At 40.8% G+C, this 26,950-nt stretch overlaps 3 protein-coding genes across 3 annotated transcripts in view; all 3 read left to right on the plus strand.

The window, feature by feature from the left end:
- Positions 1-7,550, plus strand: part of LOC124310264 (uncharacterized) — a 32,611-nt gene extending 25,061 nt beyond the window's left edge. The window contains exons 12-16 of the mRNA XM_046774077.1: positions 166-4,021; positions 5,060-5,246; positions 5,362-5,482; positions 5,583-5,698; positions 5,885-7,550. Coding sequence (XP_046630033.1) covers positions 166-4,021; positions 5,060-5,246; positions 5,362-5,482; positions 5,583-5,698; positions 5,885-5,962 — 4,358 coding nt within the window. The 3' untranslated portion in view covers positions 5,963-7,550. The remainder of the gene's footprint in view (positions 1-165; positions 4,022-5,059; positions 5,247-5,361; positions 5,483-5,582; positions 5,699-5,884) is intronic.
- Positions 7,551-8,490: 940 nt separating this feature from the next.
- On the plus strand, positions 8,491-15,381 carry LOC124301039 (probable tubulin polyglutamylase TTLL2). Its single transcript, XM_046755682.1, has 10 exons — positions 8,491-8,545; positions 11,380-11,517; positions 12,571-12,696; positions 12,782-12,885; positions 13,143-13,275; positions 13,361-13,637; positions 13,726-13,928; positions 14,039-14,302; positions 14,668-14,975; positions 15,064-15,381. The coding sequence occupies exons 1-10, from the start codon at positions 8,501-8,503 to the stop codon at positions 15,182-15,184; spliced, it is 1,719 nt and encodes a 572-aa protein (XP_046611638.1). The 5' UTR covers positions 8,491-8,500; the 3' UTR covers positions 15,185-15,381.
- A 721-nt stretch (positions 15,382-16,102) lies between these two features.
- Positions 16,103-25,117, plus strand: LOC124310265 (uncharacterized). Its single transcript, XM_046774078.1, has 15 exons — positions 16,103-16,372; positions 17,474-17,638; positions 18,661-18,863; positions 19,022-19,245; positions 19,324-19,616; positions 19,690-20,169; positions 20,253-20,622; positions 20,699-20,962; positions 21,030-21,277; positions 21,364-21,716; positions 21,818-22,130; positions 22,210-22,757; positions 22,909-24,049; positions 24,179-24,418; positions 24,491-25,117. The coding sequence occupies exons 1-15, from the start codon at positions 16,103-16,105 to the stop codon at positions 24,680-24,682; spliced, it is 5,304 nt and encodes a 1,767-aa protein (XP_046630034.1). The 3' UTR covers positions 24,683-25,117.
- The last annotated feature ends 1,833 nt before the right edge of the window (positions 25,118-26,950 follow it).

Genomic DNA, 26,950 nt, shown 5'->3' on the forward strand with positions numbered 1-26,950 from the left:
AAATACATACCTGTTTCGAAAAACGTGAAACGAACAAAATCTATGGTTTCATTATTGTAAAATAAAAATAGGATTAATCAAGAAATGAGCGGTCATGGTTGTGGATCTATGATCGTGCTTTATACTTACAAATTTTTTCTTTGTTTTCTCTTTTTAACCAAATTTAACGCTCCGAAACCGCTAACTATGTTAACTACCGTATTGTTGAACGCGCATGTCTTGTGTGGAATGAAATTTCCGGACCTATAAAAAACTTTCAAACGAAACCCTATGAAACGGTTGAAATGTCAAAACGTCAATCCTGTTCCTGTTCCCCTTTACTATCCTGTACAGACTCCTACTTTGATGAATCCGACTACTACGAAGTAACAGAAACTCATTTCGAAAGTCTTCCATCATCGCCACCTCCACCTTCCGTAAAAAGTAAGAGCCTTGTATGGCCCCCGGCGAAACCACTTGAAGATATCACATACCCAACAGCGAGTCCTTTGTACATTAACCCAAACCCGATCCTAAATCAAAGGCAGCAAAGAGCCATTGAAGAAAAACGACAAAACCAACTGATGGAGCAGCAACAGGAAATCAAAATTCATCGAGAGCACAGCGAAGAACGAGCAAGAATGGAACAGGCGACTTGCTCCGGCCCGGTATACAGAAGGGTACAACTCCACGGAGTAACGACTCAGAGAGAGTCGAGATCAAGAGAAGTCGTTTGCTCAAGACCAACTTCAAGAGCGGCATCGAGAGAGAGTCTGCGAAGATCTCTGACGCCTACGAAAATAACTCAGCCGACTCCTCAGCCTTGGACAGCGACTGTTACTTCGGGTACAAACATCTACGAACAGTCGTGTCCGGCTCTAATTTGCGACACAGTATGCGAACAGGAACAAATATGCGAAAAGCAGGTATCATGTGAGAATCATACATGCCAAAGTCAGCAAACCTGCGAGCGTAAACAGATATCCCATCATCATCATCACGTCTGTCATCAGCCCTGTCAGCCAGTTTGCAAGCCGGTATATCGGCCAGTGTGTCCACCTAAGGCTCCGCAGCAAGTGAGCCTCTTCAAAACAGCTATCTGTGAACCAGAACCAGAGCCAGAACCTGAACCTGAACCGGAACCAGAACCCGCATCTCCTGTAGTAGAGACGGAAGTAACTTTCACGTTCCGAAGACCAAACAGCGTCACCTTATCGGAAGTCGTACCAAAATACGTGGCTGTTTGCCCTGCGGGCATCGAAGGTCAGCATGACTACGTGACTGAAACTACTGAGGATGATGTTGGCCCAATACACATTAAAAAGACAACGATCTACGAGAAGACGGTGGAAGTCGTTGATGATGAAGACGAAGAGTGTTCAGAAGTAGAAAATCGACGATCTATCCACCTGGACCAGGAGGTCGAGAACATTTCTGATAGGAGAGATATTGCGGAATGTGCTGAGGTCATATCGTCAGCTGTTGGGACGCAGCAGCTAATGGAGAAGATTAAACAGGAGGAACAAGAAATTGTTGAAGGAGAACGAACGACAGCTGTTCACCAAGTTTCGTCATCCGTTCAACCCAACATGGGAAAACGTGTGAGCATCACCGAGCAAGAGAGTACGGACGAAGGATGTTTCATAGAACGCCACCAGACCGTCAAAGAAGACGACGCACATAGGTATGAAGAGTTGACGGAGGAAATCAGGATTCAAGAAAACTTTAGGCAGCAAGAGATGGAAGAACAGAGGCGCCAGAGTTTGCGAGAGCAAGTGCAAGTGCATCAAACTCTGCGTGAGCAGCAAATTCCCGAACGACGACCACCACCACCAACTCTTCAAGAACGCAGACTCAGCGCAAAGTTTAGCCAACAGGATTTTTCACGTCAGCAGGTACAAACAGCGGAAACATCTTGCGCCAAGAAACATGTGCAGTTTGTAAAGGAAACGGGATCTGGAATAAAGCGACTTCCGCCCACAACGATTAAAAATTCCACACCAAAGCAATGGAAATCGGAAATGGTAAACGCCTTGACAACGGCACCGGATAGAGCCTATTCACCATTGACCACGTCACCTTTGACGGAGGACAACAGCTGCGTTGAGGATTCTTACACCGAAGAAAAATGTTACTGCGAAGAAACTCAGGTCTTGACGAACGAATGTGAGCCACAACGTTGCGTTTCCCCGTTCCAGCAGGCTCTAACCACCGCACCAGACCGATCGTACACACCGTTGGGATTCTATGATGAGCCAGACCAATACCAAACTGAGATAGAAGTTTGCCACCGCTCGCAAACTCCCACGGTCCAGGCAAATCCTGGTCCGGACGGATACTGCGCACCAGCGGAAATCTTGTATGCTGATGATACTATGGAAGAGACGGTGAGACGAGAGAGGAGGGTCCCAAAGTCGGTAACGCCACAGCCATTGCCGTTGCCTCCACCTGACTTTCATTTTAGAGATTCGTCCCAGCCGCGATCTCGATCGCAAACACCGAGCAATCGGTCGCTGATGACCGGTCTGAAGAAACCCGGTACGATTCCCCCGTACCAACGGAATTTAGTTGCCATGCAGAAGATTCCGGTCGAAGTTCACAATTACATTCCCAGTAGATCTCCGACACCGGCACCGGGAAGGTCGAAATCTCCTGCTCAAGGACCACCCGAACCACCGGCATGCTACGCCAAGGCTCAAGCCCCAAAAGTTAAGACCGATGATCCACCCAGGGCGACAACACCTTCGGGTGGCAGGCACAACAAAAAACCGCAGGAAGAGGGAGAGTCATATACGTACCACGAAGAAAAGAACACACCACGTGGCCGTGTTATAAAGGATGTTGAGGGGTCTCTTCGAATCGCTTACGCAGGCGATGAAGAATCGTTCGTTGCAAGTGAAAAGGAGGTGGTAGAGACGTTGAAGAACGTTAAAAAAACTCCGGTATGCGATATAAAAAAGCCCTGCAGTATACCAATCGTAGTTGAATCTGCAAGGAAGCCCGAGCCGCAGTATGAATCATATCAAAAATCCGTCTGCGTGATGGGAAAACTGAACCAACCACAGGGTACGTTGCCCTGTCCAATAGGCAAGAGCCAGTCCGAAAGATTCCCAAGAACAGGAGTCCGCGTTTTACCTCCTTGTCCGAAAACTATAGTGAACGAACAATCGCAATGCAAGAAAAGCATCTACTCTGAAGCTCAGTCTCAGTCTCAGGTCTGCCAACGCACACTGTCACAATCTCAGCGCAGCGCATTTTGCGGTACCAAGCCTAAGAGTCACCTGCAGACTGGGCCGACCGCCGAAGGGAGTCGAAGTTACTCACAGTCCGGTGTCTGCAGCATCCCCACAACCGATCGAAGAGGCCTCTGCGTTTCCCCGTGCGTTGGAGTGGAGCAGCAAAGTTGCGGTCAGCCGTCGGGCACCTGTGGAAGACGTTTGGGTTCGTCAGCTTTGGATATAGGCAATAGCCCCCTGTCAGACGTCTGCATAACACCGTGCAACGACGGTTCGGTCTGCATAGCCCCATGTCCAAAACCAATACTGAAGAATCAGTGTCCCTTTGCCCGTTCGCCGACAGCTGACTTGGCCTTTCCTCAGATTCCTCTACCCTACGATGACGACAACGAACCCGTTTGCCCTCTAGCTAAAAACCCGATACCAAAGTTAAACGATTTGGGGTTTCAACCGATCCATACGCCTCGCACTAACCTTGGATGCCAGCTTACGCAGCTAGTCCACAAAACGAACAAGCAATCGGTCCACGTGTACAAACCTCAGGCCCAGTGCTCGTCTCAGACCCTGTGTCAGACCCAAAGTCCAAAATGCCACCTCTTAGCCCCGATTAGTAAGACCCAGAATTTAGTAGACCCACCGAATTTGTCATCCCACCCGGATTTAGGTACCGGCATTGGAGGTCCAGGTTCGAAGAGCGGTGCCGTCGCTGGTAACACAGCTCCTAAACGTGGTCGCGGTATCTTGACGCAGCAAGGTGGTCCTGGATCGCGCGTTCCTCTATGCGGGTACTGCAACTCCTACGTCAGGTACAGAACTGAACTCGACCACTACCAGGCACCTGCACTCGCTGTTTTAACATCGCTACTTACGCTGTGTTACTGTTTGCAGGATATTTTCGCCTTGGCATGTTTACACCGCCTTATTTGTTTCTTTGTTTGATTGTCTTTGCTGTTTGTTTCTTGTTGTAAATGTATATTCACCTAATTCCATTTTTTATTTTACATTTACAGCCGAAAAATGGACTTTTGTTTCACTCCTCGACAGTTTTTCGCATGATTTTCTTGTTTCAGTACCTGGATATTCACTGCCTCACATCGGCCAACTTAGCCGTTTGTGTTGCATATATTTTTATTTAATTTCATCGCCTTCTATTTCGCCATGTTATCTTTATTGTACATAAAATGTGTGACAGTTTTGTATTTCGACTAACATTATAGTGCACGATGTCAACAGCTAAACGTGAGATTACTAACAACCTGATCAACGACAAGGCTTTCAAACCGGTGTGCCACAGTTGTAACAGTGAGATTACAAGGTGCGTAGAACTCAAGTCTACCCGTTAATGTGGAAAGCAGATTAAACCTTGCTTTGATGAATTGAATCTGCCAGGCGACTAAACAGTGATTTTCGCTTCCGTGTCTCACGGGTCACATTTTGCCCAAAGAACGCACGACTGAACAGTGCTTTACACGAATAAAACTTAACCTTTTTCCCCGCGTGCCTGGCATGTTCAATTGTCTTATGGGCCTTTTATTATCAATGGACTTCTATCTTTCCTTTTATAAGTCTCAGGGGAGAATATAACTTCTCCGCTTTTTATAGCCTTTTCACATCGATTACAAACCGCGGCGTGGGTTGGCGTAGAGAAATGTGGGCGGGATGGGGTGGGGGGCGAGAATCAAGTTCTAAATTTGTATCCTCTTGTAAATAAAATTTACGTGGCTAATAAAGCACGCTGTGGGGAATATACGCATAAGAGCACGGAGAAAGCATGAAGAATTTTATCTGCCGTTCATTCGCTTCTGCACGAACGGTATTATTTCACATGAAATTTTTTGACACAGGGGTCCGTTCATCACGGCACTCGGTAACATCTGGTGCCCCGACCATTTTGTATGCGTAAACGCGCAATGCCGTCGACCGCTCCAGGATATCGGGTTCGTGGAAGAGAAGGGACAATTATACTGCGAGTACTGTTTCGAACAGTTCATTGCCCCACCTTGCAGCAAGTGCAACAACAAAATCAAAGGGGTGAGTGTGCCTGTTCGCTATTTTCAACTATGACGTATTGTGTACAATTTCAAACAATCCCAAATCAGTCAGTTTATTTCTTACGTTTGGATAAATGTTTGATAATTTATTTCAGGAATGCCTCAACGCCATTGGAAAACATTTCCACCCTGAGTGCTTCAACTGTTCATACTGCGGCAAGCTTTTCGGAAATAATCCGTTCTTCTTGGAAGACGGATTACCCTACTGTGAGGCTGGTCAGTATTCGATTGATAAAATGTGGTAGCAAAGCGATACGCGTTCAGCATCTATCGCCCACTTGTATTCCGATGCTAATTTCAATTGAATTGGTTTTAGATTGGAACGAACTATTCACGACGAAATGTTTCTCATGCGGTTTTCCGGTGGAAGCCGGCGATAGATGGGTCGAAGCTTTGAGCAACAACTATCACAGCCAGTGCTTCAATTGCACGGTAAATAATTCATTTGTAAACATTAGTGTAAGATCGATCATTTCTTGAACGCTGTAATTCGATACAGGCCTGAATATCGGTCGAATGTATTTGCCAATGTGCAGTCAATGAAATTCGATACAACGATATGAACGATTCACGTGTCAGGTATAATGAAGTGAGATTCAATGTATTACCTTTTTTCAGATGTGTAAAAAGAATCTCGAAGGTCAAAGCTTCTACGCGAAAGGAGGTCGTCCGTTCTGCAAAAATCATGCGCGCTAATGCGGAGGGAATATCCGACCTCTGAAACCAAAAAATAACAATTACAATTATATTCTATAATTTTCCTAAGCAGAAACACGTTACGGAAGCCGTCATTAACCGCGTACGAATAATTAATTATGCCATACTGTGCGAGGATAATTATTATATTTATCTGTAAGAAACAGTGAAAAGAAGATTTATTTCACCCTCTCGAGTCATATTACAACATTTTACGAGTCGCTTGCGATAATAATTCTAATTACAAAACCGAAAAGTATTTCCGTGCGCGAATGTCATTTATAAATTTAATTCACAAACTTGACGAAAGTGGGTGAAGTTTAAATACCACAAGCAATTCATAAGCATCAGCATGAAAGCAAATCAAGTTAGCTGAAACATGCGAAGGTCGTCTTGCCAATTAGAAATATTATACAAAATTGCATATTTAATTGCGCGTTTCGATTTCTTTACGTAAAATGCTGCAGTCACGAAGACATTGCGGATTATTCCGATACAAAATTAAATAAATGAGCGGTAATCCAATTCGGGCATGACCTTAGGTTCCAGAATATCGAGTTATGATAAGAATTTCATCTTACCAAACGATGTAATTAATTTATTAAAAATATTGTATATCGAACCGAACCTGTGGGATAGAAAACAGTTGATAAAAATCAATGAATTATTAAACGAGTCGAAATACAATATCAATTGTTGGTCAAAAATGATAAGAAAAATAAATATATTATAGGTACGTATTGAAAGTCTAACATATTTTTATCAATACGTTATATATTATATAGTGAGTTTTCGCGTATTATATGTTATAGCTTTATTTGAAGAGAGAGAGAGAGAAAAAAATACAAAAAGTAAAAAATAAAAATTTGGTATTCGGTCAAAGCTCTCAACGGCGTTGCATTTCGTTGCTCTGCACGTTTGATACACAGAAACTAACGAACGCCGTCGAGATCGTGAGAGAATCAGTTTTACGATAAGGAATACGATCATCTAATATAGTGGTAACAGTAATCATATGCATAAGTACATCGTTTATGTAAATGGATATGCGCATCCAGTCAAAGCAATACAGTTGCCATATTAATATTATGCCAGGTTACCGTTTTAGTGCCATTTTCAAGCTTGTGTCATAATAGTCATGAAAATAACTGGTACATCTTTTACCAATAACGAGGATAATAAATTAAGATTTAAACAGTACGCATAATATCTAAGAATTTAAGCTATATATTTAATTGGAAAATAAAATTATATAACAATCGGACGTCGCAATTTTTAATTGATATAATACTTTAATTATGTTTGATGAAGATTTCTGCAGAAGTGTAATTCAATAACTTGATGTTGTTCTTAGGCAAGAACAAGCATTGTTAGTTGAAATCTAAAAGAGAGCAACGTTGTCAGTTGGTGAAAAAAATTGTTGGAAATTTACAATCGCTCGAGCGTTTTCAATTTAATTGACGATCGACACCAACAGCTGTATATTAAAAGTTTCAAAATCAATTACGTTAAGTATGAGTCCCCGAAAGGTCCTATGTATCCCCTTACGTGTTGCTTACAATAAAATAAATAGTCGTATTTAACTCAATTCTCACTTGTTCCTTGCCAATTATACACAGGTGTTATGCAGGTTGTACAGAAATTCCAAGGCCTCCGTGTATTCAACAATTTAAAAAAAAATAAGAAAAATTTAATAAATGACAGCGAATCGAAGGGTATCGATATCGATAAAAAACCCAGGTATAACGAATCTGACGTAAATTACGATCGCTATCAATAGTTGCAGGCTATTTGATGACAGCATTAATTGCTGAACATGATGAACCGCATTCGATAAGGTATATAAACTATAACAATAAATTATATGCATATATAGCTGTAGTGAATATTTCATACCCTGTCATTCCGTGATTATATATACATGCCATAACTATTGCCGAAGACAATTATCGATTGCGCTTGTATCATTGTAACCTTGTTACACTTTTCAGGATTCCCTGGTTCTTTCCGATAACAAAAACTTATCATTTTATAGACAGTATAAATGAATTATCCGCACGCCGCTATTTCGCAACAGCCTCAATGCTGTGTATTTAATATGTACAAAAGTCTTGTGACCTTAGCCGCAGTTGAACAGCTTGTAATTATTTCTGCTAATTGTACGATGCGGATCCTGCACCGAACACGTAGGCGCGAAAGGGCACGGAGCAATTTCTTCCGCCTTACAATGCCAATTACTCCCTCGCTTACGTATATCGACCGCATTCCATTCCTTGGAATCCTTTCCAAAACTAATTTACCCCCACCTGTTCACGACGCAGCTCTTGCTTCGGTACCTCGCCATACAGAATTTTACCCTTTTCTTCATCTTACCTCACCAGGCCCAAATTAAGGACATGATCTATAACTCGCTGACCGTTTCCTTGGCCAATTGTGCGTTAAGCATGGTAGGAAAATATTACACGAGTGAGGAGTATCAGCTTTGGCGAATCCATAAAAAGAGACAGTAATATTCGTAGCCAGCCGTCTATTTTCGGAATGCGGAAACGGAGATCTCGACGAAGAGAACAAGTAACGAACGAGGTATTCTAATTTTCTTTTCCTTCGTGCCTGCCCCTCAGGAGATCAAGCCCCCCTTTGGCATACGTGCAGTCCCAGAGAAACACGCGAATAAGATAAACGCTGCATGTGGCCTTAAAGCAGGATAATATAGGGTGTAGAGGGTAACGAAACGGCGAACGGAGAAGGAGGGCGGAAAAAAGGGAAGCGGAAGAGTTTTCACGTTGCGTGCTCACCGCTGAATCGAGGGTGAGTATCGTATTTTATCTCGCTGCGCCGACGATAGGTGTATACCCATATCCGCGTACGGGATGATCGACAATCGATACCGAAATGCAAATCGTATAATTAGCTCCGACGACGATTGATCCTCGTGGAACGTGGTCTAAGGGTGCGAAACGATTCCCATCATCCGGCTTGTCAACCAAACAGACGTTCGACAGGCATTCCTCTGTTTCGCATATTCTGCAGCGGCGGGCTATTGTATCAGGGCACCGAAAGCCGCTGGAGAAGGATGGAGGCACTGTCGAGGAGATAAATCACGGAGAACAACCTATTAGGCAAAAACAAATACCTCCCTTGGCCCGTGTCACCCTACACGAAAAGCTCAGTCTCTGCTACCCGCAACCCGCGGCGAGGGGTGGAAGCGAGGAGACGGGGTATCGCTGCAGGGTTGTTCGTCGTCCTGACGAAACGAGTCACCCGATATAAGCGCGGATTCTACCCAACACAGATATCGCAACCGCGTCTCGTTTAGCATAAGTGCAAGGCTCAGGGGCGACGGTTCGCCGTTCTGGGCTCGGCATCAACCCAAACCCAAATCTGAACCTAAACCTAAACCTAAATCTAAACCGTCGAGCCCGTTCAGTCGACGTTTGACTCGCGGCGACGCGGGCGATCATCCGGAGCGCTCCCTCCCTGATAATCCTACGGCTTAGCGTCTTCGGCGACGCCGCGACGTCACGAGCGTCGGGACGAGCGTGGTGGCAGCTCGTGCGTCAGTCTAGGAAGCAGCTGACTCGGACGATGACGTGACAAGAGGGGATCGTGACCCGAAGCAGCAAACTGGCTCTCCGTAAAGGCATCTATTCACCCTCGGATGGGACGCGAAACTCGCCAAGTTTTAACCAATGAACACGTGACGATGTATACTAAGTGAGAAAGTTCGTACTTTTAGAGAATCTTACACCAAAGTTATTCTTCGAACCGATGTTGTGTTTTTTTTCTCACACGTTTCTGCCACCGCGAATATATTTTTGTGTAATATGTACATTATACAGATATGCAAACGCGACACACGCACGCTCTATCTTTTTTGCTGTACTGCTTGAGACTAGTTTCCCTTTGGAACTCTTTTCCCTCTGCTGTGCGAGAAGTAAGTTAGCTGGTTTTGAGTCGAGGCTTTTAGACTTTCTTAGTACCAGGTAGCAGCTGTACGTAGTATGTAATATTGAATACACAATTTGTACCCTTCTCCACTCGTGCTATCGTTGTACTTTACGTATGGTGTAGTTTTATGATTTACTATTAATTCTGATTTCTTTCTGTACGTGTTGCATAATCCTTAGAGGATTACAGCATCCTAAGACTTGTAATAAACTCATTTCTCTCTCTCTCCCCTTCATACGCATTTCAATTGAAATGTTTACTCGTACGAAAATATTATAATATCGTGCGGCGTGATTTTCTACCGTACTGTAACGCGGAAAGTAAACAATCTCGAGTAAACACAAATGACTATAGTATGTGCCTTTCACCAAACACGGTACTACCTATAGTCGTACCCACATTTAGATCGCTGTACTAGGGTGAAAAACGAAAAGGAAAATCCTTTGATTCCCTTGAAATTAACATTCGCAAGTTAAAATAACAATGCATTTTTATGAAAAATCGTTTATTCATAACTTTAGATTTGTCTTAAATTCGATCGATTGTAATAAAGCAAATCGTACCTATTCATAGTTTAGAAACTCAATTGCTTCAAAATTGTACAAAATTTGCAAATTCGGAATTATTCCTATTTTTCATTACGTCAATATTATACTAATTTCGGCACCGTTCTAACACCTCATTTGGGTAAAAAAAATTGAAAATCATTCTTTGAATATCCGGTTTTGAATCTGAATCTCATGCAAATTAAAATGATACAATGAATTGTGAGCATTTCTAATTGTAAGTGAAATCAAGAGCATGGATATAAAAATAAACGTGAACTTCCACCTTTTTGGCGAAAAGAGCCTCAAAAGCTCGCTTGGTATTTCAGGGATAATTAAGTAAAATTATTTTTGACATGATTGGTCTATTATCTTGAAAGTTTTCGGTAGCACGGGTATCCGCATAGACGGTGCCAACTTTTCCTGCACGCACCCACCCCACACTTGTTCGCCCAAAAGCACTCCATTCGATTGTTTTATTAGCGTGAGAGTTTTCACCAACAATTCTGACACCCTTTTTTGACATCAACATCCGGGAATGCCTGATCAATTGGTGAGTTGACACGTCGACTGCAATCTCCAGCGTAAAAAAAAAATCGCTTGCGTGACAACTCTTGCGTGGAGAACCAAAAGATTCATAATAAGAAGTATATTGATCTTGTAATTCATGCAAGTTTTCCGATAAAATGATTTCTCAAGAATTGGTAATCAGTATCCTTTCCGAAGAGCTTGCAGCTCTTCGTGGCAAGCCCGAGTTTTGACCTGAGTATTTTTTTTTAATATTTAATGGAGGGCAGAATTTGGTTAAAATATTCAGCACTGCAGCATTTCGTTGGTTATTTTTTAGAACAGAATAGACGAAAAAAATTTGTATGTATTTATTGATTTTCCATACATCTGACGCATCACATTATCCTGGTATAGGTTGTTGTATATCAATCTGTGATATTTTACTGGAAAGTGGCTGCCGCCCTATACTGTGGGATGGCACTAAACTACCTGGAAGGACCATTCGTGTTCAGGCTGAATGAAAACGGCGCGGGACCTCATCTATTAGTTCAAGTAACGTATACCTGGTGATTCTGAAATGCATAAGTTGAAGACACGTGATTTACGCCGACGACAACATAAACTCGATCATCAAGTACTTGGGAAAAAGATTGAGGGCTAATTTCCGTGAACTTCCTAAATTTCCGCCAGAGTTCAGTGAATAAAGAACAAAAAAAAAAAACAGAAAAAAGAAACACGCGAAACGGTACCAACTGCATAATTTGTTTCTTAAAAAGTTTCAGAGACTTAATTGATACACGTGGAACACCTCAATCAGATCACATGTCACGATGAGCTTTTTATGCAGCGAATTTATTCACAATTACAGCATAGCACAGTTACAGAGTTAGCCAACCTTGAACTAAATAATATAGTTTTCAAGGTACGAGAGGAAGGTACCGTGTATCGCACAGTCGCATATACGAATATCGATATGATCCTAGCTGCCATGATTTATATCCCTATTTTCTTTCTGAAATTAGTTATAAATGTACACACATGTATATCTCTGACGATAAGACACAGATTGAACAGCCTGTATTTCTTACGATGCGTCACTTAAATTTCAACATAGTCGACGATTTTATGACGAACGATTTATCATCGGTATCGCGGTGATTTAATTCACTCGCGAAATTAACGGTTCAGAATTTAAAATAGCACAGCAGCTTCAGTCACAATTTCTATTTTCATCGCGTCTAGCGTGTTGGTAATTGTAAAAGTTGTGAAGGCGTCACGACCAATGATGTTTCTAATGAAAGTTCGATGCTTTATCATCCGGCCTATCAGATATTTTCTTCACTTCTCACGTCGGAATAAGCGTAACAAAGTCGAAACAAAGATCCGAATAAAAACAACAGGCCTTAATTAAACTGATTCGTAACACCGCGAGAAGATATGGAGCAAAAGCACGACTTGTCCGTAAACCAAAATCAATGGCGAAACAGTTTACCAAATACCAGGACAGTTTCTGTCCTGATACTGTAATGCCGCGGGGATAACGCATTGAATTGATTGCAATCACGCACGGCGAGCTTATACGCGAATATTAACAACTTCCGGTAGGTGTGCACCGAGCGTGGTTGGCGTGAGTACACAGGGGATAACATGACGCTCAAGGATCGCTGGAATCTTTGGTGGCGTTCCGGAGGATTCCCGTCAAACCATTACAAAACGTTGCTTCCTTGGCAGGTAATTAGCGAGCTCTACGAATAGCGTGTAATAAAACGTGTCCGTACGACGTTCGTTGTTACCTATGTAATTCATGTCCCTCTAGTTCACCAATCACATACCAAAGGGAAGCTCGATATGCCGGAAGGACAATTTGGTGAGACATCTGAAGTGTATGAAGAAGATTTACGGATCGATATATGACTTTAGGTAAACAGCGCTTTCGTGTTGGCGATTCACGGTAGGCAAGAACGTTCCGATACTTTCTTGTGCAATCGTATGAGGTATACTTCGCCTATATGGCATCCTCACATATTCACCAACTTCGAGCTGACAGATTGGTCAAAGCACGATTCTAAGCCTGCTGAAAGGTGGTGAAAATATGTGGAAACACAAAAGAGCGGACGAAATGTATTTAAAGCCATCAGATCGGTACGTGCTACAAACACATTATCGTGGAATTTCAGCCCCCTCGGATACAATCTTCCATTAGAATACACGAAGCTAGCGGCAGATTGTAGCAGATATGAAAAGGACGACAGGGTATGGATCTGCAAGCCAGTTGGTCAAAGTCAGGGCAGAGGAATATTTCTATTTCGAGTAAGTTATTCTTGATTGAAAACTATGCTCAGAATTCGAGTGCCGAGTAATGACCAGGCTGCCTCGTGTTTTCGGTAACGTGAAGAAGCTGAGCGATCTGACGTACGACAACATGGCTGTGGTTCAGAGGTACATTAAGAATCCACTCCTAATTGGGGGCTACAAGTTCGATCTTCGACTGTACGTCTGCGTGCCTTCCTACAAACCCCTGACAATTTACCTCTACAAGGAAGGATTGGTTCGTTTTGCAACAGAGAAATTTTCGCTGGACAATTTGGACAACCCTTTCCGACACCTCACGAACTGCTCTCTGAACAAACTTGGTCCAGGATACTCGGAGAAGAAGGAGAGGGTTGGAGCAGGTGAGAATCACGCTAATTATACGCAGACCAGAAATTTGATTGAGGGGAAAAATGGAATTAGGAAATGAATTAACGGTGCCGATTTCAGGGTGCAAGTGGACCCTGAGACAACTGAGGCGATACCTGGAACAGTCTGGATATTCCGACTGGTTTTTATGGCAGCGAATCGCCTGTCTCGTCAGCCTTACGATACTTAGTCAAGCGGCTGGAATTCCACGGTCCTCGAACTGCTTCGAGTTTTTTGGTTTCGACGTTCTCATTGACGAGAATTTGAAACCTTGGCTCATAGAGGTCGGTGACGAATTTATAAATTGAAGGAAATTAACGCTCAGCGAATCGCGTTTCAACCTCGCTGCACTTGAACGACAAATAGTCACTGGGTCTATCATTCTCGAAACAAGGTCAACGTCAGTCCAGCCCTGGGGAATGACTGCGAGGTTGATTCTGAAGTGAAGAAGCCGCTGCTTCACGACATGTTCGACCTGCTGGGTCTCCCGGTCTGCAATACCGGATTATCTCTTTTTACGATTTGGGCAACAAGTGAAGAGGAGGCCGAGGATGAGCGATCCTCGCGCTGCTACCTGAGCAAGGAATCGAAAAGACGATGCAAAATGGGAAGGGAATCGATCGCTCTGATAAACGTTTGCCCCGAACCCCAAACTATGGCAAGTAATGTCTCCGATTCATCGATTGATCCAAATGAACATAATTTCGTTTCTTAAAAAAGCCCAAAATTCAGCTTTGTGCCATTCGTTTAGCCTTAACCGAGTCTCTTGTTCCGATATCATGAAAATTTTGTTCTCTGAGAGTTACCCAGCTGAGTCAACATTTCAAATTGTTGAAATTACGTTTTTACAACTGTTTTTACTCGAGAAAAGGATCGAGATAGGTAGATCTTCAAAAAAAATTCACCATGCGAGATGATTGTCGCATAGGCTAGATTATTTTGCTATAGACCAGCATTGACGATGGTGATTGAACACCCTTTAAAACTTTCTTCGTATCATGAGCGGAAACGCGTGACATGCAGTTTCGACAGGCGATTCCGGACGCGTGCGGTGACGTTTGGTCCCGGTACAATCCGTTGTCAGTCGATAGAGTAATGCGGCGTGGTTTCAAAGGAAACAATTCAACACCGCCGCCCTTCGTCTGGGACAATGGAAAGGACTGGCGCAACCCCGTGACCCGCGAAGGAGGATGGATCCGTACGTATCCACTGACGCATTCGAAGCCGACGGAAACAACGGAGTTCGTACATCACTCGGGTAGCCCCTTGCTCAGCGAAACGCCGCGCATCGCCGAAAAGGAAATAAAAACTACGGTGATGTGCATTTACAAGTAGGTAAAGCGAACTTGGGGATATTATGCGAACCGCAATTAAGAGAGCGGAGGTTGGCTAATTGTATTCGCGATTTATTGTATACAGGTACCTGAAAGCCGCCAAAGATGTTCACGGGAAACTCGGCCATTTGGGCGATGACCCTTGTAACGAATTTCTACAAGGCTCTCTGGGGCTGAATACGGAAGTATGGCTGCCGGAGAAATGAACCAATGCCATAACGTCGTAAATGATAACGTACTATGCATACAGTTCTGTCTCTCTTTTCTACACCTATGTTATATCGCGCAGAGCGTAAGTCCATCGAGTCTTTTCTTTTGCGTTCTAGGCGATAGCTTAGGACTCGTTGTAATGTTAATTCGTCAGAATTGTAATAGTAGAGGAAAAATATCAGCAATAAAAATACCTGTGGTAAAATACTTTATTCTTTTGAATCTGTCATATTATGCACACAGAGAAGGGATCTGTGAGATTCGCCAAATATTGCGAAAGCAAGGAGTTTGCAATTCAAAGAAATTTTATAGGATTCAACAAGAAGTCGTCGAAACAATAATTTGCGTTTCCAAGTAAAACCGCATTTTCTAGAATTAGCAAAGTATTTCTTTCGTCGTATTAGATTGCTTTCTTAGGAAAATTCAATAATCTTTTCTATTTACGTATGTATACTTTCTAACCTTGGAAATCGGTCTTTTTATCATTGTATCAAATGGCAAATATCAGATTTACTTGTGAACCTCGTCCTAATCGTTGAAACTTATGAACATACCAATTATTTCAATTTATAATTCATCTTATTTGCAACACGTAACGCCTACTTTGTTTTGGTATACATAATATTCATGTGATAATTTCCGACTAAATTCATATGATGAATGTGATATTTGGTGACGGTTTAAAATTCGTCATTTAAAGACACGGTATCATCCAGTGTTACGTTGCAAGATCACGGTGGGGCTGACAACCTTAAAATAGTTCTTCAAATCCTTTTAGTAGCTTTATCATCGAGTATTATGATTATTCACGTATTTAAATGTGAAACTATCGGCATAACCCCTTTTTCATAGTTATAAAAAAAAACAACGTGGAGTATCCTTCGTAAATAACGTAACAGTATACTTATTGAAAAATGCATTTACTCGAGGATAAAGTACCCAAAGAAACCGAACTTTATGGGAATAATTTGAGGCTGAATCAGAACACAAGAGACTCCCTCACGCTTGAGATGAACGAGGATACTGACACAGAAGACGACTATCCTGTTAGAGTATCGATAGATTCAACTTTGGAATGTTTTGTTTTCCTGAGCTTCGCAAAAACCTGGGAGTTGTCTCTAGTCTTGGTTACTATTACGGTCTATATGATGACTACGTACGAAGTATTTTTTGAAGCGGAAGAGGTAGAGCTCATTTACGGTATATCATGATAATCTCTCTTTCCTATCGCGTTCGTATACATCCAAACCCGTTGCGATTTTATTCCAGGAAGCAGAACAGAGGATATCATTTATCATCAATTTGCTTCTAGACATATTGTACATCGTCGACATCTGTTCGTCGATATTACACTGGCGATTAGAAGATATTAGGACCACAAGAGAGCTCAAGGCGAGATCGATATTTTTAATATTACTTGACATATTGGGAGTTGTTATAGGAATGCCAATCCGTTTTTTATTAGGTATCAGAGAGAAAATTACACCAACTATCGAAAGGCTTCGAAACTATCCCTAGAAGCCCTTGAGAAATAAAACTTCTTTTACTTTCGCCAGATCACTCGCCGGAGGATGAGCCGATTTACATCGACTTCGTCTCCGTCATTATACCAGTACTGCGAATGTACAGACCCATCAATTTTTTCTTACAATTAACCGACATGGTGGGAAACGTTGCTATCGCGATTACGTTCGCGACATACATTGTAATATTTCTAGTTACTCTGCACACCTACACTTGTTTCTGGTCAGTACCTAACGTTAGCGTCGTCAAGCGGAAATTGGAAAAAAAATAGCTAACAACATTTTTACAGGTATCTTTTTTCACAATGCACCGTATGCGGCGAACGTTGGATCGTAACGATATCGAGTAGCAAGAAATTGACAACCAACGAACCGTGGGAATGGTACCTCGTCTCTCTGTACTTTGCAACTTGCGCTATGAGCAGCACTGGATTTGGTGGAATCACGGCACGCAATAACATGGAGCAAATGTATACGTTGTTAATGATGGTCACGGGATTTGTTATACTTGTCGCAGCCTTTATCGGCAGTTTAACGAGCGGGATATTAGAGGCGGTTAAAAGGAATACGGAATTCCGAAACAAGCTGCACCTCATCGCAGAAATTTTGGTAATTTGTAATGATCGTTCGTCTTTTCGACATAGACCGTACACCGATAAGTGCCTAATGCATGCCGGAATCTGTAATATCGTGAGAAAAAAAAATACTCTTTAAACGAAAAGTGTTTCGTTTTCCAAACTTCAGCAAATTATTTTATTTCAGGTGCAAGCTAAAGTATCGAAGGACATGCGGGACGGCGTGATCGAATTTCACAAGTCTTTCTGGAAGTACAAAAAAGCAATTAGTGCGTCTGAAATGTTTGCGGATTTACCGTTAACGCTGCAAAAGGAAATTTACTTGGATCGCTACTATTTGGCATTCATAAGAGTAATTTTTATCCGAAAGATCATTTTTACTCCTATTTTATTACTTTGTATAATTTTCTCAAGGATTAGCGAGACGTAAGAGACACGTACTGATTATCACACCTCGTGCTAAATTCAACACGAGCTAATTGCATAGTGACCATATAAGAGCGTCATTGATCGACTCCAGTCGAGAAATCATGTGTAACAGCACTGCACTGTTTATTTCACCAGTCCGTAATGCTACGCGGCCTGCCCTCGGCATACTTGCGAGATCTCTCACTGAGAACACGCACCGAATACTACAACTGCGGTGATATTATATACACGAAAGGAAGCCCCATTGATCGTATGATATATGTAGTTCGAGGAAATATCAGTGTGAGTATTTCGTACGATAATGCAATGATACAGTAGCGAGAAAAGAAAATCCACATAACACAGACGTGACAAGAAACATAGTGAATTTTTGTAGAATGCACGTAAAAAAATTTCGACTTGAAGCATAATTGTACATTTTGATATTATCTAAAAAAATTAAAGCTGCAGAACTTATCGAGGTTCATTTATCCGGTACATAGATACCAGGGTAGTTCTTATTATGGTCATGTCGGAATTTTTTCACGCCCATCCCCCAAAACTAATCAACATATATAGAAAACAAAATTGGTCGCAACTCCAAATTTGTCCGATAACTTTAACACGCCCCTCCAAGTCTTCGAATTTTTATAGAAGAAAAATGTATGCATGTGAAATTTTTTTGAAAAAACTGATTATTACTGTATGAATGTCGTAAATCTAATATTATCAGATTATCAGCGAAGAACTACTGTAATTTTTTTCAAAAATCGATCATTAGATTTTTTTAAGCAATCAACAGTATTATTTTTTTTAAATTCCAATTTGCCAAATGCCAATTTTTTTTCTTATATACATTGATTACTTTTGGCGGGTGAGCGCGAAGAAATTCCGGTATGACGAAAATAAGAACCACCCTAACACATAGACGCTCTGACTAAAACTCTGTGAATACTTAACGAACAGATTTTATCATCGGACGACAACGAGAGTTCTATACTAAATTTAACAGCTGGTACGATACTCGGCGATGCAGCCTTGCTACTAAATATTGAATGCAAAAGTCAAGTTGTCACCGCGACGTCCTGCGAACTTCAAGTTGTCCACAAAGCCGCCTTATTTGCGCACAATAATGTATTTCACGATATTTACGTGGAAATGAATCGAAGGTTTATATACGCAAATGCACGTACTACTAATTAGTTTCAAAGAATCTTAGCTCTGAGGTTATTGAGTTTAACGTTACACACGAGTGAAGGTGAAATAAGTAGATAGACGCAAACTTTGTGTTGTCAAAAATTATGCATCATCAATTATCTCTTTACAGAGTGTCAGATCGCTTGGATTACGCGAAAAAACGAATCGTAACATTCAGAGCGCAAGAAAATACGGTAGAAAATGCTTTGCAGGATATCAGTCTCGGCTATCCCTCGCCAAGAAAGCCGTTGAAAATCTTCAAAAATCGACTTCGCAAGCAGCAAAAAACTGACCATACCATATGTCAGATAAATACGTATCCATTAAACCCAGAGTTCAATCCGCAGGTTACTGGTGCGTAGATTACAATAGAAATATGTAATAACTGAGAGATGCGAAACTTATGGAAGAACTCGAATTGTACTGTTACAGTTGACATGTACGTAATGGCGACCGAAGCAGCCGTCGCCCGATACGACATTTGCATAAAAACCGGATGGCCTTGGATTTTAACACCGAACACGTTGTTTCTAACACTCTGGCAAAGCGTGATTGTGTTCGCTGTTCTGGTGGCGGCAATTCTCTATCCATACTTCGCATGCTTCAAACGTTACATGACCGATGATCTGCTAACTGTCAGAGTCATTATAGATATTTTATACATTTTGGATATTTACGTGCAAATTTCAACAGCTATAGACTTGACTCGTGACGTACTTGTAGAGGTGTGTATTTAGGCATTGTTTAGTAAATATTCGTCGGAACGACTTGAAAATATAAATCTAATTGCAAAATAAGGTGAAGAAAATAACGGCGATGAAAATAAAGCAGTTACGATTTCTACTCGACATATTAGCCGTTTTTCCGGCTAAAGAGGTAGCGTTTTACATGAGCTTCTACAGCAACGGACGTGTTGGGACTATTTTTCTATTGAACCGTGTGTTGAAAGTGCACGTTGTATTTCGAGCCATCAGTGACTTGGAGAAAAGTTTGAATGTCAATATAAAGATTATCAGAATGGCAAAATATCTGTTGTGCTTGGTGTTTGGGTCGTATTGGATCGGGGCGATTATTTATACGCAATCATGTTTCTACGAAAAATGCGTAACGGGCAGCTGGTACGACCAGATCCTAACTCAAAATTCCGAGGCCAACATGATAGACAGCCCTGTTTATCTACTGAGCTTTTACTATGCTTTGCAAGTACTTTCGCAAACTGGTTATGGAGACATTAACGCCAGTACTTTGGAAGAGATGATCACCATGTTGTTTTTCTTGGTACGTTGAATGTCGTAAATTCAGGCTTTAAAATTCTACTCCAAGATTCTCCTCCGATATCGTTTAACATTGAAAATATTCAGGTAATCGGAGCTCTTTTATTCAATGCTTTGGTATCCGATTGTTCGGCAACGCTGATGCTCTCTACTCTCGACAAAGTTGCGTACAAGGAGATCGTCTTTGTGATGAAAAAGTTTATGGAGGAAAATGACATACCGGAAGTTATTCAAAGACGAGTATACAGCTATTTGGACCTCCAATGGCAAACTGATCAAGGATACAAGATATTGAATGATATACCTTTATTCGCGGATTTGTCGCCGAATATGAATAAACGATTGCTCATCGCCATGCACGGTGAGATGCTGAGATCAGTCCCAATCTTACAAGAACTGAACGACGAGACAATAACCGATCTTGCAAATTGTGTTGAGATCTACGTTCTACCGCCAGGTGAAAACTTCTCTTACCTTTCAGCTTGCGTTAATTATTGTCTGGTAAAATAAAAATTAATTGCTATGAAATGCAGGAGAAATAGTGTCGTACGCCGGCGAGATGTATCGAGAATTTTACATCATACAAGAAGGTTACTGCGAAGCTATATCGGTGCTGACTAATCGAGACAAAAAAACATTGGGTCCTAAAGAATTTTTCGGGGTTATGGAAATGTTATTGGGAAAACCGTCGATGCAAGATATCAGAAGTGTGACGCACCTAAAGCTGATTAGAATATCACATATGAGTTTGCAAAAAATCCTTTCAAGTGACAAAAAAAGCTACGAACGTTTTTCTGGTGAGTACATAAAATCCAGAATCACTCGTTTACCCAACGCTGGTTATAATTCTGCTTTATTCCGCAGCATTAATCGAGGTGGTCAGAAACTCCAACTTGGTACGAAAGCTGAATTTCAGCCGATCGGCTCTTGAGTCTCAAGATTTCACAGACCACCTTGACATAAGCTGGATTAAATTCACAAAGCGACGAAAGCACGACGTGAATATCGATTACACGCGACCCTTCAAAGACTTAGGAGTCTTGCAATTTATACAGTACATGCTAATGTCAAGGACCATCACACCGAACGGTCCTTTCATTCAATTTTGGGAGGTTGGACGATTGGTCTGTGACGTAATTTTTCCACACATCTCACCACGAACTTATTTACCCTCGTCCGTAAATTAATAACTTTACAGAAATGCCGTATGACGTCTGCTTTACTGAGCGGATTTATTTTCCCATCTTTAACGTACAGCTCTCTGCAATTCAGAGGGATTGTCTGGATAGCACTCGCCCTGGACATACTAGCCTTTCTCGATATATACATTCGTTTGCACGTGTGTTACTACAACGACGAAGGTTTATTAATTAGCCATCCTCTGTCAACGGCCAAGCACTACCTGACCCACAGCTTCGCTATAGATTTGTTGGGGGCTCTACCACTCTACATGGTACCACATCAGCCAACAATACATCCCGATGGAGCGAAGCAGATCAGTTTTTCCACGAACGAAATAACACTTCTCAACAAGATCGTACAACTGTATAGGTAAGTTAAGGTGAAAAATGATCATTCAGGGATGCTCTAGGAATATCGAAAATATAGTCTAAATAAAACGCACGAGTCACGTAATTTCTGTTGTCCAACAGACTGCCGTCACCGTTGCTGCTGTACGAGTCAAATTTGGCTCGATCATCGCTGACCTTGAATTTTTTTAAATTCTTACCGGTAGCTTTCATTTTCATCAACGTCTTAGCCGCTTTGTCAATCGCATTTACTTGTACATATTGGGAACGACCGGATGGTACCACTTACGTGGAATACAGCAAGGAATCTTGGATCGGTCACAGTGAAAATTCTTTCTATTTCTCAATGCAGAACTCAATTAATCTCTACCTAACAGCGGTATACTGGATGGTATCCACATCCTACTGTATCGGATTTGGCGACATAACTGCGCATGTAAGACAATTTTTATGAAATATCCTGTCAGCAGTAAATTAACGGATGAATTATTTTAAACTGAGTTCACTCGGTTTAGGATGACAAAGAAATGTTGTACACGGCGTTGGTCATAATCGTCGGTTATTTGATGTTCACGTATATAATCGTCGTCGTATCAAGTGGCAAGGCGAATGTAAACCGAAACTTGATGCTATACCAAGAGCGCATGCGACACTTGGTGACATTTATGAAGATGGAACGCATACCAAACGTGATTCAAGACAGGGCAATAAAGCACTTCGAGAATATGTGGTGGCGAACACATGGCATAGAGACTCATGCGATTTTTAACAAATTTCATCACGCGCTGAGACAAGATGTGATGCTTCAATTGTACGAACAAACTATTTCCGTCGTACCCGCTTTCGCTGGCGTTGAAAAAAGCTTCACACGACAGCTTGCAACCAGTTTGGAAATGCTCAATTTTTTGAAGGGTAGCGAAATCGTTAAGAAAAATGACATTGTATCACACATGTTCATAGTTCATCGCGGAGAAGTTGACGTCATTGGTCCCGATGGCACCTTATTTTGTAAATTACGAAGAGGCAGCATATTCGGAAATATTGACAACAGTCCAGCAACCAGGTGAGGTACAAGCGCATCCCACTAAACTTGTCATGAGCGTGGATTCTGCATAAATTTTCACAACCATCTACATCATGACTTTCATTTATAAAAGGATTAAGAATGACGATCGTAAACGTGTATTGCAAGGTTCTTGTTTATCCTAATTTAGGTACATGATGACCATCGTAGCTGCAAAACACGTGGACACTCTGATAATATCAACGACTAACTTCTACGATTTGGCCAGAGGTTATCCCTCAGTAAGGAAGCAGTTTAACATTTGCGTCTTGCAAAATATGGGCTATGTTCCGAGGTTTTCGGACGAGGAAGATACGAAAGAAAAGAAAAAAGACTCTTACAAAAAAGCTTGGTTTCCAGTCACGTATCAGAGAATCTCATTGTTGAAAGTGCCGATCGCATATCTGACCAGCCTGCTGACTTCTTATCAATTTTCGTTCACTCAAACTTTTGTTCCTCTGCTTTTTTTCGCCGGACTTGCCCTAGATGTACTGACTTTGGCCATGCTGTTTCTAGCCTACAATACTGAATATCACGACGACAGTGGCGACATTATTGACAATATTACTTTAATACGCGCTCGGGCACTGCAAGAGATGCAATTCTATTTGGATGCATTAAGCATAGTCCCTGTCGAAGTACTCTGCCTTTCCGCGACCAGTTCTCGAATATTCTGGTATAAATTCCTTTGCATGAGACGATTGTTGCGCGCTAGACATTTGTATCTGTTTTTCACAAAGAAGTATGAAAAACTGAACGTGAACATGTTGGCAACGAAGCTTGCCAGTATGATAAGCAGTTTCACATTACTGTTGCACATACTGGCATGCGTTTGGTACTTGATCGGTTGTCCAACGCAGTGTTCTCCAGAATCATGGATCGTCAAGTCAAACTGTCAATATCCCTACATCTGTTCAATCTATTTCATTGTCGCCGTGGTAACAACCACAGGATTTGGTGACATACGACCGGGAACTGTTAAAGAAATAATCTTCTGCTCGATTATGTCTGTGGCTATGGTACCCGTCGTCGCTATGTTTATGGGAGACGTTTCGAACGTTGTACAAAATTACTCTTACACGCTGACTAAGTATGACACCGCAATGTCGATAATGAAAGATTACTTAAAGGACGGTCAAATATCGTATCCTCTTGTCGAGAAAGCTTTGGGATATGCTAAAAATTTGTGGCTCCTCGAGAGAGGGTGCAGTCAGCCAGCACTATTGGCCGAAGCACCAGCATCAATAAGAGAGGAGATAATGGTTGCTGCATATGGAAAACATCTTTTTGAGGTGGGTAAAAGTTTAAAGAACGCGTTATTGAATAATCGTGACAAGTATGCTTCAATTATCGCAAACCGCAGAAATCAACCTTGGAGTATAAAATATCCGTCACGATGTACCATCAATGCGTGATTCCAGAACAACATCTTAAGAGGATGCCACGAAGACCTACTACGACAACTTTGCGGAAAGATGAGAAGACGGCTTTTCTTTCCAACACATTTTATAGTACAAGAAGGAGACTGCAACTCAACCATGTACTTCATCCAACGCGGAGCCGTAGAAGTCTTAGCGAATTTAGGACCAAGGATGTATACGGTCTGCGCAACTCTCCAGGCAAAGGAGTACTTTGGTTTACATCAAGGATTCATTCCGGATGTAAGAATTATGACAGCGAGATATTCATATTACACTTTCGAGTGATAAAGTTGCACTTTTGATTAAATATAGATAAGCCACACTCACACGTATCGTGCCGCCACGATTGTCGAGGTTCTCACGCTACGATACGAGGATTGGAAGGACATGCTTATCTACTTTCCAGCAGCATACCGACAGATCTATACAAAATTGAAAACGATAATACATCACGATTATATATCGGAGAAAATTGAACATGTCTCACAGCATGTTGGCGTTTAAATTTTCCACGGCTAACCAAAATATGAAAACTGTGGCTCCGTGAAAGTTGAAAATCATCTACTCGTACAACAGATCTCTTATTCGCATTGCAAATACTTAACAAAAATGTATCAACACTGGGTCAAAATCTGTGGATTTTCGAATACATGTTTCGTTTATTAAGTTTACAATTATTAAAATAGGATTCTTGAGTGGTTACTCGGAATATTATTTTATAAACCACCGGCTTTGGAGTGTAAAAAAAAATGTATTTTCTATTTTACACAACGAAGATACCTAATTATTTAGAATTTATTGTTTATCATTTACAATTATCGTTTACTTTTAAGTTATTGTTATTCCCTTATCATTTATGTAAATCTACTATATGCCAAGAGATGTACAGATTTATATAAAGAAAAATAATTATTTTTGACTCATATTCACGTAGCACGTAGAGACAAACGAATGCATGTACTTTTACCAATAAGAAATGCAAAACTACTCAATTTATTAAACACGCGATTAATCTGTGTATCCCTTATTACATACCATAACTTCATTACGGAAATATCACGCGCTTATCGCAATCAGTGTTAAAAACTACAGTTGCTCAATTATTATGTTTTACTTGATTTTCATTTACTGAACGGTTAACACGGATATGCTTGTTTTCTCGTCAGACAAGATTAGTCTTTGGAATGTTCGTGCATATACAGTTCATATTTGCCCATATAATCGTGATCGGTTACGCAATTGGGAGGCAATGCACACAAGCTTAAGATAAGCTTTTTAGCAAAGTAAGTATGCTGCAGTCGAAGTATGATACACGTTTACTGTATCCGATACTAATCGAACTCTTGATAATGGAATATTGAACACGAACATACAATTCCGGTGCAAAATATCATTTGTTTACCCCTATACGAATGAGTGAAAAGAGTAAGATTATACGGAATGATTCAAGGTTTGACCTCGTGAAACGAATGTGCTTTGATAATGTATAATTTCAGATCAGACTAACGTTCGTCAAGATTTAGCCACCGCACTTAATTGAATTCAACGCAACACATCACAGCCCCTCAGTCACAAGTTTGTACAATATTTTTTCTTCACGATTACACTCCCGTAACTCTCGCGCAAAATCAATGCAAACTTTACACAAGTTTTAAATACAGTTGACAATTCAAACTGGGGATAAAAATCTATCAGTTCCTAACATATGTGTTCGAGCAGCAAATATGTCAAGATCGAAACGCCGAAATTTTAAGCATCAGAGTAATTTCATTATAAAAATTTTTGGCTCAGTTTCATTTCGAGACTGCTAAAATAAGCCTACATTGCGGTAAATTATTAATAAAAACACGTCTTATTTAATTTCGACAAATGAAAACTAATTGTTTGTATTATAATATATGTATATATTTTTTGAATAATAGACTTATATCGTTTGGTCATTGGCGAGCTAATTATATGTATATGTATACTGAGCCACGGAAAAAACAATAATAATGATAATCATTACACTAACATTTATAACTAAGCTTACGTATAATTTTATACATAATATTTAATATAATATCTTTGGTCTTAAAATATGTACGCGTTAATGTTTATACCTAGAAATAGGTAATAGTGTGAATAATAATAGATCTACACCTGCCAATCGTAAGATTATTCTTTCACGGTTGTTTCGTATTTTTCATTTCTTAAGTTTAATTTACTTATTTACTAAGTATACGCACTTTATCTCAGGTATTATGAACTCTCGAAGTACAAGTTGTCCGAAAATTTATACCAAGTATAATATCCAGGTCCAAAAATGAACATATCTTTTTTATCAAGTCAGCATCCGCAGAAAAAAGGAAAAAAGTAAATGATTTCATTTGACATCGCAAACCTGCAGAGTATGTATGTACCTAACATGAAAATTTCTCGAAGTGTAGCAAAAAAATACCATATGCTTTCTGAACGTAAGATCTGATCGTCTTTTCTCACGGCACTTTCAGCATAACATGAAAATTTTTGGAAGCCAAATTTATGTAAAAACTCTATTAATGTTAAATAGTAATAATAAACAACATGTTTATTTTCGTTTTTTATCCGTATCATTTTAATTCCCTGTAGATACTTTCTAACATTCAAATTTAATCTACAACAGATAATACTTTTCTGATAAAATATATATACATATCTTTCTATATTATATTTTTAATATGTTACATATTTTTATATGTAGGGCGGTCTCCGCCAACTCGGTGACTTTTTCTTTATCCTCTTGCATCTGTT

The sequence above is a fragment of the Neodiprion virginianus genome, chromosome 1 (assembly GCF_021901495.1).
Source record: "Neodiprion virginianus isolate iyNeoVirg1 chromosome 1, iyNeoVirg1.1, whole genome shotgun sequence".
Classification (NCBI taxonomy): Eukaryota; Metazoa; Arthropoda; class Insecta; order Hymenoptera; family Diprionidae; genus Neodiprion; species Neodiprion virginianus.

What these genes read in the sequence shown, in the direction of transcription:
- LOC124301039 (XM_046755682.1), top strand. Translation starts at nt 8,501, where the DNA reads ATGCGGAAACGGAGATCTCGACGAAGAGAACAAGTAACGAACGAG. An exon ending in GACCTCATCTATTAGTTCAA is followed by an intron (nt 11,518 to 12,570) that starts GTAACGTATACC and finishes AACTTCCGGTAG; the next exon opens with GTGTGCACCGAGCGTGGTTG. An exon ending in ACGGTGATGTGCATTTACAA is followed by an intron (nt 14,976 to 15,063) that starts GTAGGTAAAGCG and finishes TATTGTATACAG; the next exon opens with GTACCTGAAAGCCGCCAAAG.
- LOC124310265 (XM_046774078.1), top strand. Translation starts at nt 16,103, where the DNA reads ATGCATTTACTCGAGGATAAAGTACCCAAAGAAACCGAACTTTATGGG. An exon ending in TCACCATGTTGTTTTTCTTG is followed by an intron (nt 20,170 to 20,252) that starts GTACGTTGAATG and finishes GAAAATATTCAG; the next exon opens with GTAATCGGAGCTCTTTTATT. An exon ending in AAGCTACGAACGTTTTTCTG is followed by an intron (nt 20,963 to 21,029) that starts GTGAGTACATAA and finishes TTTATTCCGCAG; the next exon opens with CATTAATCGAGGTGGTCAGA.